Here is a 12,019-nt window from a genome sequence, read left to right as displayed (position 1 = left end):
TTCCTAGACTTCCAGGAGTCCATGAACACCCTAAAATACTATGCACATTTGTCTTTGATCTTGCATTTTTGATGGGAGAGGACTTGTTGTCTTCATCAGATCCTCAAGAAGGTATATAAGGAAAGAGTTTAAAATAGTGCCTTATGACCGGTCACGGTGACTCACACCTGTAATTTCAGCACTTTGGGAGGCCGAGGCGAGTGGATCACTTGAGGCCAGGAGTTCGATACCAGCCTGGCCAGCATGGTGAAACCCCATCTCTACTAACAATACAAAAATTAGCTGGGTGTGGTGGTGCATGCCTGTAATCCCAGCTACTCAGGAGGCTGAGGCATGAGAATCACCTGAACCCTGTTGGCGGAGGTTGCAGTGAGCCTAGATCACGTCACTGCCCTTGGCTCACTGTAACCTCCACCTCCTGGGCTCAAGTCATCCTCCCACCTCAGCCTCCCAAGTAGCTGGAACTACAGGTGCACACCACCACATCTGGCTAATTTTTGTACTTTTTGTAGAAACAGAGTTTTGCCATGTTGCCCAGGCTGGTCTCAAACTCCTGAGCTCGAGTAATCAGCCCACCTCAGCCTCCCAGAGTGCTTGGGATTATAGGCGTGAGCCACTGAGCCTGGCATGCTCTATGTTTTTTTTTTTAAAGAATATTTTACATATATTCAATATCTTTAGTGATATTGAAATTCTGCTAAAATTCTTTTGATGTATTTTCTTAGACATTTACTTTTTCACTGTGATAGAAAACTTTAGGCTAGGCCCATGGCTCACACCTATAATCTCAGCACTTTGGGAGGTCAAGGCAGGAGGATAACCTGAGGCTAGGAGTTCAAGACCGGCCTAGGCAGCATGGCAAGACCCTGTGTCTACCAAAAAAATAAAATTAAAATAGCTAGGCTTGGTGGTCGGCCCAGCTACTCAGAAGGCTGAGGCAGGGTGATAGCTTGAACCCAGGAGTTCAAGGCTGCAGTGAGCCACGATCTCACCAGCCTGGGCAACAGAGCAAGACCTCATCTCTACAAAAATACAATACAATAATAAAATAAAGTTCAAAAGATTTTAAGGACTTTTTTCCTTAAAATTTGCATAATTCACTTGGATGACTCATAGAAGAAATAAATTGGGCCAGGCATGGTGGTTCATGCCTATAATACCAACACTTTGGGAGGCTGAGGTGGGTGGATCACCTGAGGTCGGGAGTTCGAGACCAGCCTGGCCAACATAGTGACAACTATGGTGCCACCACACCCAGCCAACACCAGTTAGCTGGGTGTGGTGGTGCATGCCTCCCAGCTAATTGTGAGGCAGCGGTTGCAGTGAGCCAAGATCGTGTCTCAAAAAGAAAAGTTGAATAGGTAATGTAATAAGACTGTAAACATAAGAGTTTAGATTGATTTGAGGTTTTATTTTCATAATCTTATATAATTTGAACTAAAAATATAAAGCATTAAAGTATTGTTTGGCTTGCTGTTTTAGGGAACTTGTCCTTTGGTAAGTATTAGTTTCGGGATAATCAAAGTATAGTTAGCAGAAAAATACTGAATAAACTAATATTTCTACGTTCCAACTGTTCTATACATAAAGAAAACAAAAGCAACCAAAAAAACCTCAATATTTCTGCCTTTTAAAAAAAGATAGGAAATAGAATAATTACTGTGTTTTTCATTTTTTCAAGGCTAAGTCACCTTCGTTTGCATTTACAGGCAAAATCGTCAACATCAACATTGCAGACTGCTCCTCAGCCCACCTCACAGGTAAGACATTTTTACAAAAATCTAAATGCCAGGGTTTCATATGTTTTTTGTTGTTGTTTTTGTTTGATACGGAGTCTCGCTCTGTTGCCCAGGCTGGAGTGCAGTGGTGCGATCTCAGCTCACTGCAAGCTCTGCCTCCTGGGTTCACGCCATTCTCCTGCCTCAGCCTCCCAAGTAGCTGGGACTACAGGTGCCCGCCACCACACCCGGCTAATTTTTTGTATTTTTAGTAGAGACAGGGTTTCACCATGTTAGCCAAGATGGTCTCGATCTCCTGACCTCGTGATCCGCCCACCTCGGCCTCCCAAAGTGCTGGGATTACAGGCGTGAGCCACCGCGCCCAGCCCATGGTTTCATATGTTACAATACATTTAGAATATACAAAATCTTTAAATCATTCCAAATGAAATCTACCTTTGCAGTTAAAAAATACTTGTTTTGTGTTTATTTAAGTCTGAACTACTCCTGAAAGCCTGCTTCCTGAATTATACTCTGAAATGCAGAATATCTTTCTTCTTTCAGCAGGAGTGAGATTTGTTACTAATTTTCTTTTCTACTTTCAAAATTATGAATTAGGTATGTTTTTAAGTTTATACATGCAGTATTGAATAGATTGGTGACAAGCTTATTGTATTTTCTCAGAGACCATCTTGGTGGCCCTTCGAGATGTCTCCTGGTGTGCTAACTTTTGCCATCATATGGCCTTTTATTGCACAGTGGTTGGTGTATTTATACTATCAACGAAGGAGAAGGTAAGACCAGTTTCATCATTTGAAATGGTGTATAACTCTCATAACCTATAGTAGACAGAGTTTTCAGCAGCAATTAAGGGATGCTAGGTCCATTTTATAGATACATCGTCATAGTGAACATTCTGTATTTATCCTGAGACTGAAACTGCCTTGGAAATGATATCTTGTGGATTCCTAGGTACTTGTTAGACTTAAAAACATTTTCACTTGAGAGCATCTGATGGATTTATACACCTTTGATTTAGGCAACCACACAAAAATGACTACATGCTTCTTTTTTTTTTTTTTTTTTGAGACTGGGTCCCGTTTTGTTGCCCAGGCTGGAGGGCAGTGGCTGTTCACAGGCATGATCATGTGCCCTGAAGCCTCAGATTCCTTGGCTCAAGTGATCCTTTCTGCCTCAGCCTCCTGAGTGGCTGGGACTACAGGCATATGTCACTGGGTGCGGTTTATATGCATTTTAAATTTTATGGTTTGTGAGGAAACAGTGTTCTGAAAGGCACGGTGGCTCACACCTATAATCCCAGCACTTTGGGGAGGGCGAAGCAGGAGGATTACTTGAGCAAAGGAGTTCGAGACTAGCCTGGGCAACATAGGGAGATGCTGTCTCTATTTTAAACAATTAATTAAAAAGGAATTTGGAGGTACTTTTATTTTTTAAATTTATTTTATTTTATTAATTTATTTTTTTGAGACAGAGTTTTGCTTTTGTTGCCCAGGCTGGGGTGCAGTGGCACGATCTCGGCTCACTGCAACCTCTGCCTCCCAGGTTCAAGCGATTCTCCTGCCTCAGCCTCCCAAGTAGCTGGGATTACAGGCATGTGCCATCATGCCCAGCTAATTTTTGTATTTTTAGTAGAGATGGAGTTTCATCATGTTGGCCAGACTGGTCTCAAACTCCTGACCTCAGGTGATTTGCCCGCCTTGGCCTCCCAAAGAGCTGGGATTACAGGCATGAGCCACTGTGCCCAGCCGGAGGTTACTTTAATTTAAGGGCCAGATTTCCAGTTTGGGATGACAAGGTACCTCAAATAGGTCAGAAAATAATAGGTTGGAATCCCTGAAAGTAACTCTGAGTCTGTCCATGTTAGGAATAACCTGAGGCCAAACCCTTGGATTCAAGAAAATCCTTAAATCTAAAAAGTTGCCAGGTGCGGTGGCTCATGTCTATAATCCCGGGACTTTAGGAAGCTGAGATGGGTGGATTGCTTGAGCCCAGGAATTCAAGAACAGCCTGGGCAAGAAAGTGAGACTGTCTCCACAAAAAATTTAAAAAATTAAATAAAAAAATTAGCCAGGTTGGTGGTGCACACCTCTAGTCCCAGGTACTCGGGAGGCTGAGGCGGGAGGATCAACTTGAGCCCAGGAGGTTGAGGCTGCCCTGAGTCATGATCATGCCACTACACTCCAGCCCAGGTGACAGAGTGAGACTGTCTCAAAAAAAAAAAAAAAAAAGAGGATATAGACCTGAATTTAAATCCTTTCTTCTTCTACACATTTTCAATTCCTCCTATGATGGTTGGGTTTAGTGCTCTACAGTGTTTTGCATTTAAATATCCCTGGTAATAGGAAAGAAGAACCAACCGTTTGTTAGATATGTAGTAATGCTGGATATAAGCAGCAGGGCTCAGTGCCACTATGGGTAGATGTTTACATATTTTTAATGCATCTCAAAGTTCCTTTTCATGTTTCCGTTGTAGAAAGTTGGGAGTTGGAGAGTAGAGGAATTTGCTTAAAAAAAAAACTCTAAAGCTTACTTTGGTTAATAATTTATTTTATGCTTAAGATGGAAGCAGCTTATTACTTCATTAAAGATTGAAAAAACAAACTACACTCTACATCAACAGTCACATAAAATTGGAGTTTTTCTAAAAATGTTTAAAATGTTCTTTACTAATAGAAGTTTTGTAAAAGGTTGTTCACTATTTCTCCTAAATATCCCTTTTAGCTGTTTACAGATGTCTCTGAATGGAGAAATGCTTTCCTATTTTTAATTTTCTACTTGGTTATTATTGAACCTTTATAAGTTTTTTACTGTATGTTAACTGTTTGATCCTTCCAAACTGCAAATTCTGTAGCACTGTGCAACTTCATTTTGACGAGGTATAGTGTTTTTACATATTGTTTGCTTATATATGTAATAGATTAACTGTGGTTGGAAGTAGGGCCATATTTGATATGGTGGAAATAAGTTTTAGCCTTGAGGGGATTTAGGCATCTTTTAATCTAACATTGTTTAGCAATTTTTAATCTGATAGTTAAAGGAATGAAGACCAGAGAGCAGTTGTATGGTTTGGAAGAGATAGGTTCTGTGTTAGAGATTAGAAGAAAGGTCTAGAAATCTGATTAGGATGGGGAAAGTGTGGGCAAGTAGAGGGTGTGCCCTACTTATAATAGGGATCATCCTATAGCTCATCCCCAAAACAGTGTCTGGCATGTAGTAGGTGCTCAATAAATGTGTGTTGAGTCTATGACTGAATCCCTTTTTGGGCAAGATGGCAAACGGAAGTAACATAAGACATGGAAAAGCTTTCATTTTATTGAATAAATATGCACGTGGACACAGACATACTAGGATATGTCTGATAGATATAGGATAGTCCTATATATGTATAAAACATATAGGACTGGAGGCTGGAGTGCACTCGCGTGATCTCGGCTCACTGCAACCTCTGAGTCCTGGGTTCAAGTGATTTTCCTGCCTCAGCCTCCTGAGTAGCTGGAACTACAGGCATGTGCCACCACGCCCAGCTAATTTTTGTATTTTTAGTAGAGACAGGGTTTCGCCATGTTGACCAGACTGGTCTTGAACTCCTGATCTCAGTGATCCAGCCGCCTCGGCTTCCCAAAGTGCTGGGATTACAGACATGAGCCAGCACACTCAAGCTGTGATAAGCTTTTGAAAATAAATATCTTTTCCTTCAACATTAAAATTAATACATAAAGTCTGCTGTTTTTTTTTTCTAGCGTAGAATAATATAAATTTAAAAGTAAAAGAGATTTCTTATGCTATCACTCTGCAGTGGATCAGGAGAAAATTCTGTATGTGATAGGAAGAACAATACCTGCAGACTTCTTGTTCAGAAATAGGCCCTGAACAGTCTCCTGTGGTAACACCTGTCCCTGGTTGTCTAGCCTGACAACTCTGCTATTAAAATTATCCTTGAGTTAAAATACCGAAAGCAGACCTGTTAAGTCTAAGAAACTACTCTTAAACTATTACTTTGTTTATTTATTTATCTATTTGAGACAAGGTCTCACTCTCTTGCCTGGGCTGCAGTGTAGTGGTACAATCAGAGGTCAATGCTGCCTCAAACTCCTGGGCTCAAGCAATCCTGCTGCCTCAGCCTCCTGAGAAGCTGGGACTATAGGCAGGTGTCAACTAACTTTCTTATTTTTGTTGAGATGGGGTCTCACTATAATGCCCAGGCTAGTCTTGAACTCCTGCCCTCAAGAGATCCTCCCACCTCAGCCTTTCTTGTACTGGGATTACAGGACTGAGCCACCATGCCTGGCCTAAATTATTATTGTTGCAAGAAAGGGGCCCCAATCCAGACCCCAGGAGGGAGTTCTTGGATCTCACACAAGAAAAAATTTAGGGCAAGTCCATAAAGTAAAGTGAAAGCAAGTTTAAGAAAGTAGAGGAATAGGCCGGACGCGGTGGCTCACGCCTGTAATCCCAGCACTTTGGGAGGCCGAGGTGAGCCGGTCACCTGAGGTCAGGAGTTCGAGACCAGCCTGACCAACATGGTGAACCCCTATCTCTACTAAAAATACAGAAATTAGCTGGGTGTGGTAATCCCAGCTACTCGGGAGGCACCTGTAATCCCAGCTACTCGGGAGGTTGAGGCAGGGGAATCGCTTGAACCCAGGAGGTAGAGGTTGCAGTGAGCTGAGATCGTGCCACTGCACTCCAGCCTGGGTGACACAGTGAGACTCCATCTCAAAAAAAAAAAAGAGAGAAAAAAGAAAGTAGAGGGATAGAATAATGGCTGCTCATTGCCCATTTTTGTGGTTATTTCTAAACAAGGGGTGGATTATTCATGCCTCCCCTTTTTAGAGCATATAGGGTAACTTCCTGACGTTGCCGTGGCATTGGTAAACTGTCATGGCGCTGGTGGGAGTGTAGCAGTGAGGACGACCAGAGGTCACTCTCATCAACATCTTGGTTTTGATGGGTTTTAGCCAGCTTCTTTACTGCAACATGTTTTATCAGCAAGGTCTTTATGACCTGTATCTTGTGCCGACCTCCTATCTCATCCTGTGACTTAGAATGGCTTAACCTGAGAATGCAGCCCAGTAGGTCTCAGCCTCATTTTACCCAGCTCCTATTCAAAATGGAGTTGCTCTGGTTCACATGCCTCTGACATTACTTTGAAGGAAAGGATGTTTCTAACCAGTTTTCCTTTTTTTTTTTTCTTTGCGACAGAGTCTTGCTCTGTCACCCAGGCTGGATTGCAGTGGCGTAATCTTGGCTTACTGCAAGCTCCGCCTCCCAGGTTCACGCCATTGTCCCTCAGTCTCCCCAGTAGCTGGGACTACAGGCGCCCGCCACCACGCCCGGCTAATTTTGTTTTTGTATTTTTAGTAGAGACGGCCAGGATAGTCTCGTCTAACCAGTTTTCTTAAGCAGCCTGCCCAGATTCCTAAATTGCTATCATGTAATCTTCTTGGGGACATTCAGCCTTCAGTAGAGAGGTAATAAATACAAACTTGTTGGGAGTGGGGAGGGTCTCAGGAGGATTATTCTCCAAATGGAGCCTAGGGCAGAAGGCACTGACACAAAAAGTCAGGCCCTGGCTTCTGAGGAGGGGAAGGAATTGCAGCAGTGCAGCTAGAGCAGCATTCACCGCGGCGAAGGGAAAGGCAGAATTTATTCCTGTTCCCTTATCTGTTGTTTCCTGTGACTTTTCTTCTATCACACTATACCCTCCATTTTGCAAGTTGATTTAAAGCAAAACAAAACAGAAAGACCTCACAAAGAGCCTGAAAACAGTTCTGAAGACAGTGATTTATGTTCACTCTATTACCTTAGAAGACTGGGAGTTCAGGCTGGGCACGGTGGCTCACATGTGTAATCCCAGCACTTCAGGAGGCTGAGGCAGCAGAATAGCTTGAACCTGGGAGGTGGAGGTTGCAGTGAGCCGAGGTCGCACGCCACTGCACTCCAGCCTGGGCGACAGAGCGAGACTCCATCTAAAAAAAAAAAGAAAAAAAGATTAGGGGTTCATCGAGACCAAGTTTTCTGCCCTTTTTAATTTTTTTATTTTTATTTGTTTATATATTTATTTATTTTGATACAGAGTCTTGCTGTGTCACCTAGGCTGGAGTGCAGTGGCCCGATCTCGGCTCACTGCAACCTCCGCCTCCCAGGTTCAAGCGATTCTCCTGCCTCAGCCTCCCAAGTAGCTGGGACTATAGGCGCGTGCCACCACGCCCGGCTAATTTTTTGTATTTTTAGTAGAGACGGGGTTTCACCGTGTTAGCAGGATGGTCTTGATCTCCCAACCTCGTGATCCGCCCGCCTCGGCCTCCCAAAGTGCTGGGATTACAGGCGTGAGCTACAGTTCCGGCTTTGTCTGCCCTTTTATAAATCTGCAAAGGATTGTGTGTAGTAATCTGCATCCCGCAGATTCTTAATAAGTGTTGCTAATTGTTCAGGCACCCTGCAGCTAACATTTTTGCTAAAACCTCACTCAGGCAGTTTGTCTTTACAACCCACATCTCTCTTGTCTTTGTCAACCATTACAATTCTCTTCCTCCAGGGGCCTGTTTTCTTTACGCTGCTGGGATCTCCTGTTTTGTGAAAGTTGATCTGACTATTTAAAATGTCACTCCTGCCAAGGAGGTGTACATAAGAGGATTTCTGCAGAGGATAAGGAATGATCTGATTGTTTAAAATATCACTCCTGCCAAAGGAGTTGCATAAGGGTATTTCTACATAGAGGAATCAATCTGTTATGAGAGTTTCAGGCATTTTGGCATCTTGAGTGCTGGGGAGGGTTTGTAGATTTTAGAGCAGAACTCAGATCATATGTGATGGTGTAAGGTGCTAACAAGCTCAGCCTTTTCTGATAGCTCATTCACTCTTCTGTCTTTGAAACCATCATATTATATATATCCAAGTTTGGGGTTTATATGCCTCTTCCTCCCCCACCACCTAAACTGAGAGCTGTCTTGAGGCCTGAGAGCCTGCCTCATTTATCTCTGAATGCCCAGGGCCTGGCACAGAGCCTGGAAAGTAATAGAAACATAATCCGTGTTGATTAAGTGAATACTCCAGGTCGTACATCTATTATCCTCTTACAGTTTTGTTACGCATTTGTTTCATAACTTTTCCATTTTGATAAAATTATGAAATCATTTCCACAAATCTTAATTGTGTAATAGCCAATTAGAAAAGGGTAAGAATCTAGAAAGTAAGAGAGGATGAATGTACATTTAAATTATTTATTAAAAACTGGCCGGGATGGCTGGGCACCATAGCTAACGCCTGTAATCCCAACACTTTGGGAGGCTGAGGTGGGTAGATCACCTGATATCAGGAGTTCAAGATGGTGAAACCTCGTCTCTATTAAAAATACAGAAATTACCCAGGTGTGGTGGCACACACCTGTAATGCCAGCTACTTGCAAGGCTGAGGCAGGAGAATCGCTTGTACCTGGGAGGCGGAGGTTGCAGTGAGCCAAGATGGCACCATTGCAGTCCAGCCTGGACGACAGAGCAAGACTTTGCCCCAGTAAATAAATAAATAAATAATTTAAAACTGTTTGGTAATTTCAGCACTTGTAATTGGATCTTTCCTATCAGGCTGCAAGTCATATGATGTAGTTCTATAAAGACTGTTGGTAATATTATGGTTTTATTTTGAATTTGTATGTTATTATTATTATGTTACCATCCAGAGAATTATTTGCATTCATACTCACAGGAAATTGGTTTTTATTTTCTTTTTAAAGAAAACTGAACTGAGGAAAATGGTGTTTTCCTCAAGAAGACTACTGGAACTGGATGACCTCAGAATGAACTGGATTGTGGTGTTCACAAGAAAATCTTAGTTTGTGATGATTACATTGCTTTTTGTTGTCCAGTAGTTTAGTTTGTGTACATATATACACATATATATTTTGCACTACACAAACGATAACATTTTAAGGACTAATATTGCTGATACTTGAATAATCAATCTCTACTAGGTTATAAGTAGTATACACAGATTTACCCTGCCCTTGAACTTGAAGGACATTAAATTATTAATGATCATTTGGTAACATGTTTACCTGATTATCTTCCATAGAGTAACATAAGCTGCTTTTCAAAGGTACCATTGTGATAATGAGATCAAATTTATAAGTTATTATTTTTAATTTTCTAAATTAAATAAAAGAAAGAATGCAAACCAGGAGTGAATTTCAAATGAGATGTAATCGACTTTATATCTTAGTCACGGAGTTGCCATGGCACATAGTAGAAAACCACAGGAAGAATGGTCATATTCACTTTGTGGGCTGCCCATAATCTTTCTTGGGCATTCACAACTCTTGAGTTTGGTGTTCAGGCATCATTATTAAAAAGTGGAGTCCTATGTACCAGACTGAGTTTTTACAAATGATTTGCAGACTAGACATAACCCACTGATGGAAATGGTGAAGAATGAGCTTCATATAGGTTTAAAAGTGTATTCTGAGCCTGTAGATGATTAATAAGGTTTTTATTCAATCATATAAATGTATTCCTTTGTAATCATTTTTGTTTAACTGAGGATATCTAGTGTCTGCTTCATAGGGTGCTTTGAAATATAAAATGAAAACTTATTTATACTGTTTTTACAACAGTCAAAAAGGAAACACACGAAAATCACTTTTCTGCAACTGATGAACTATACAGACTGGACTCTTAACCTCTTAGTGCCTCAGTTTTTCCTTCGGGGTGTACTATTTTAGATACACCTACTTCACAGGAGTACTGGAGGGATTTGCAAGCTAACGGGCCAAATGCTTCCATAGGAATAAGGCATGCCCAGCTAACAGAAATTTAAGTCCCTCTTCCCCACCTCTCTCATCTAGACCAAAAAGAAGACTACAATTTAGATCCTTGGAGACTTTTCCTGTATGCCTTCCAAAACTTCCTGCTCACTTAGATGTACCTTGTGCTTTGAAGATTTCTTTGATGCAGTCTTTGTAACAAATAATTTTTTTTTTTTTAAACGGAGTTTCTCTCTTGTTGCCCAGGCTGGAGGGCAATGGCGTGATCTTGGCTCACTGCAACTTCCACCTCCTGGGTTCAAATGATTCTCCTGCCTCACTCTCCCAAATAGCTGGGATTACAGGCATGCACCACCATGCCTGGCTAATTTTGTATTTTTAGTAGAGACGGGGTTTCTCCATGTTGGTAAGGCTGATCTCAAACTCCCAACCTCAGGTGATCTGCCCGCCTCGGCCTCCCAAAGTGCTGGGATTAGAGGCGTGAGCCACTGCACCTGGCCTGTAGCAAATAATTTTTAAGCATTCTCAAGATGTATGATGTTGGGTTTAGCATCATATGTTCACAGTGTTTTAAATAAGAAATAATCTGTCTTTAGTATACAGGATGGTTCTTTGTTTGCCTGAAAAGTATAAGAATACAATTTACTTTTCCCAAACTCTTTTTCCTTATTTTTTTCTTTCAAATAACTTTAATTATTTAATCCCATACTGATTAAAATATGTCTGTCTAAAGGGATCTACTACTATTTGCTTTTAAAAAAGTGTTCCCTATTTATTTAGGAAAAAGTGAAGCAAGCAACTGAATTTATATGGAAAAATAACATTTAGACCTGTGGATCAAAGATTATTTTCAAAAATGAGATATCAATTTGGTATCAGTAAAAAGTGTCTTTTCTCTTAGTATATAAATAAATAAAATGCAAATTAAGAGTGTAAGCAGTTGTGAATCATTACAAGCAGTCTGGGATAACTAACTCCTAGGGATAACCATTTCTATCCTGTTCCAAAGTCTTATTTTATAGTTTGAAAAGCACTTTGCACACAGTTCTTGTATATAAAAGTAAAGATGTAATTATAGGATATAGTGTTCCTGCTTTGTTTAATAAGAACCTCATTTAAACTTGACAGCTATGGTATTTTTTTAATGATAACTTCTTTTCTGTTTATTGTAAAACTAAGTTAAAAATAAAAGGTTAATGAGAAATGATATGGCTTTTATTACTTGTTACTATTAGCCCATTGATTAGGTAAGAATTCAATGAGAGTAAGTAGTAGTCGCACATAAAGTAATTATGACTCTCAAAATAAAGCCATGCTATTCCACACAATTTGATAAAAATCAGAAACTGGGATGAAATTTAACTTATTTAGTCATCTGGTTGAGAATATTAGCAATCCAGTCAGATTCTTGGTTTTACTTTTTTTTGAGACAGAGTCTCGCTCTGTTGCCAGGCTAGAGTGCAGTGGCGTGATCTCGGCTCACTGCAACCTCCGCCTCTCAGGTTCAAGCGATTCTCCTGCC

The 12,019-nt window shown here is 41.0% G+C and overlaps 1 protein-coding gene across 17 annotated transcripts in view; it reads left to right on the top strand.

The window, feature by feature from the left end:
* ACBD5 (acyl-CoA binding domain containing 5) overlaps positions 1 to 11,704 on the top strand; it is a 46,925-nt gene extending 35,221 nt beyond the window's left edge. For all 17 annotated transcript variants that reach the window (XM_034930180.2, XM_055092531.1, XM_003821425.3 and 14 more), the window contains 3 exons: positions 1,710 to 1,760; positions 2,403 to 2,512; positions 9,472 to 11,704. In XM_034930180.2, the coding sequence (XP_034786071.1) occupies positions 1,710 to 1,760; positions 2,403 to 2,512; positions 9,472 to 9,484 (174 nt within the window). In that variant the 3' untranslated portion in view covers positions 9,485 to 11,704. The remainder of the gene's footprint in view (positions 1 to 1,709; positions 1,761 to 2,402; positions 2,513 to 9,471) is intronic.
* The last annotated feature ends 315 nt before the right edge of the window (positions 11,705 to 12,019 follow it).

This window comes from Pan paniscus, chromosome 8, assembly GCF_029289425.2.
Source record: "Pan paniscus chromosome 8, NHGRI_mPanPan1-v2.0_pri, whole genome shotgun sequence".
NCBI lineage: Eukaryota > Metazoa > Chordata > Mammalia > Primates > Hominidae > Pan > Pan paniscus.
This window is presented reverse-complemented; position numbering and strand designations above follow the sequence as displayed.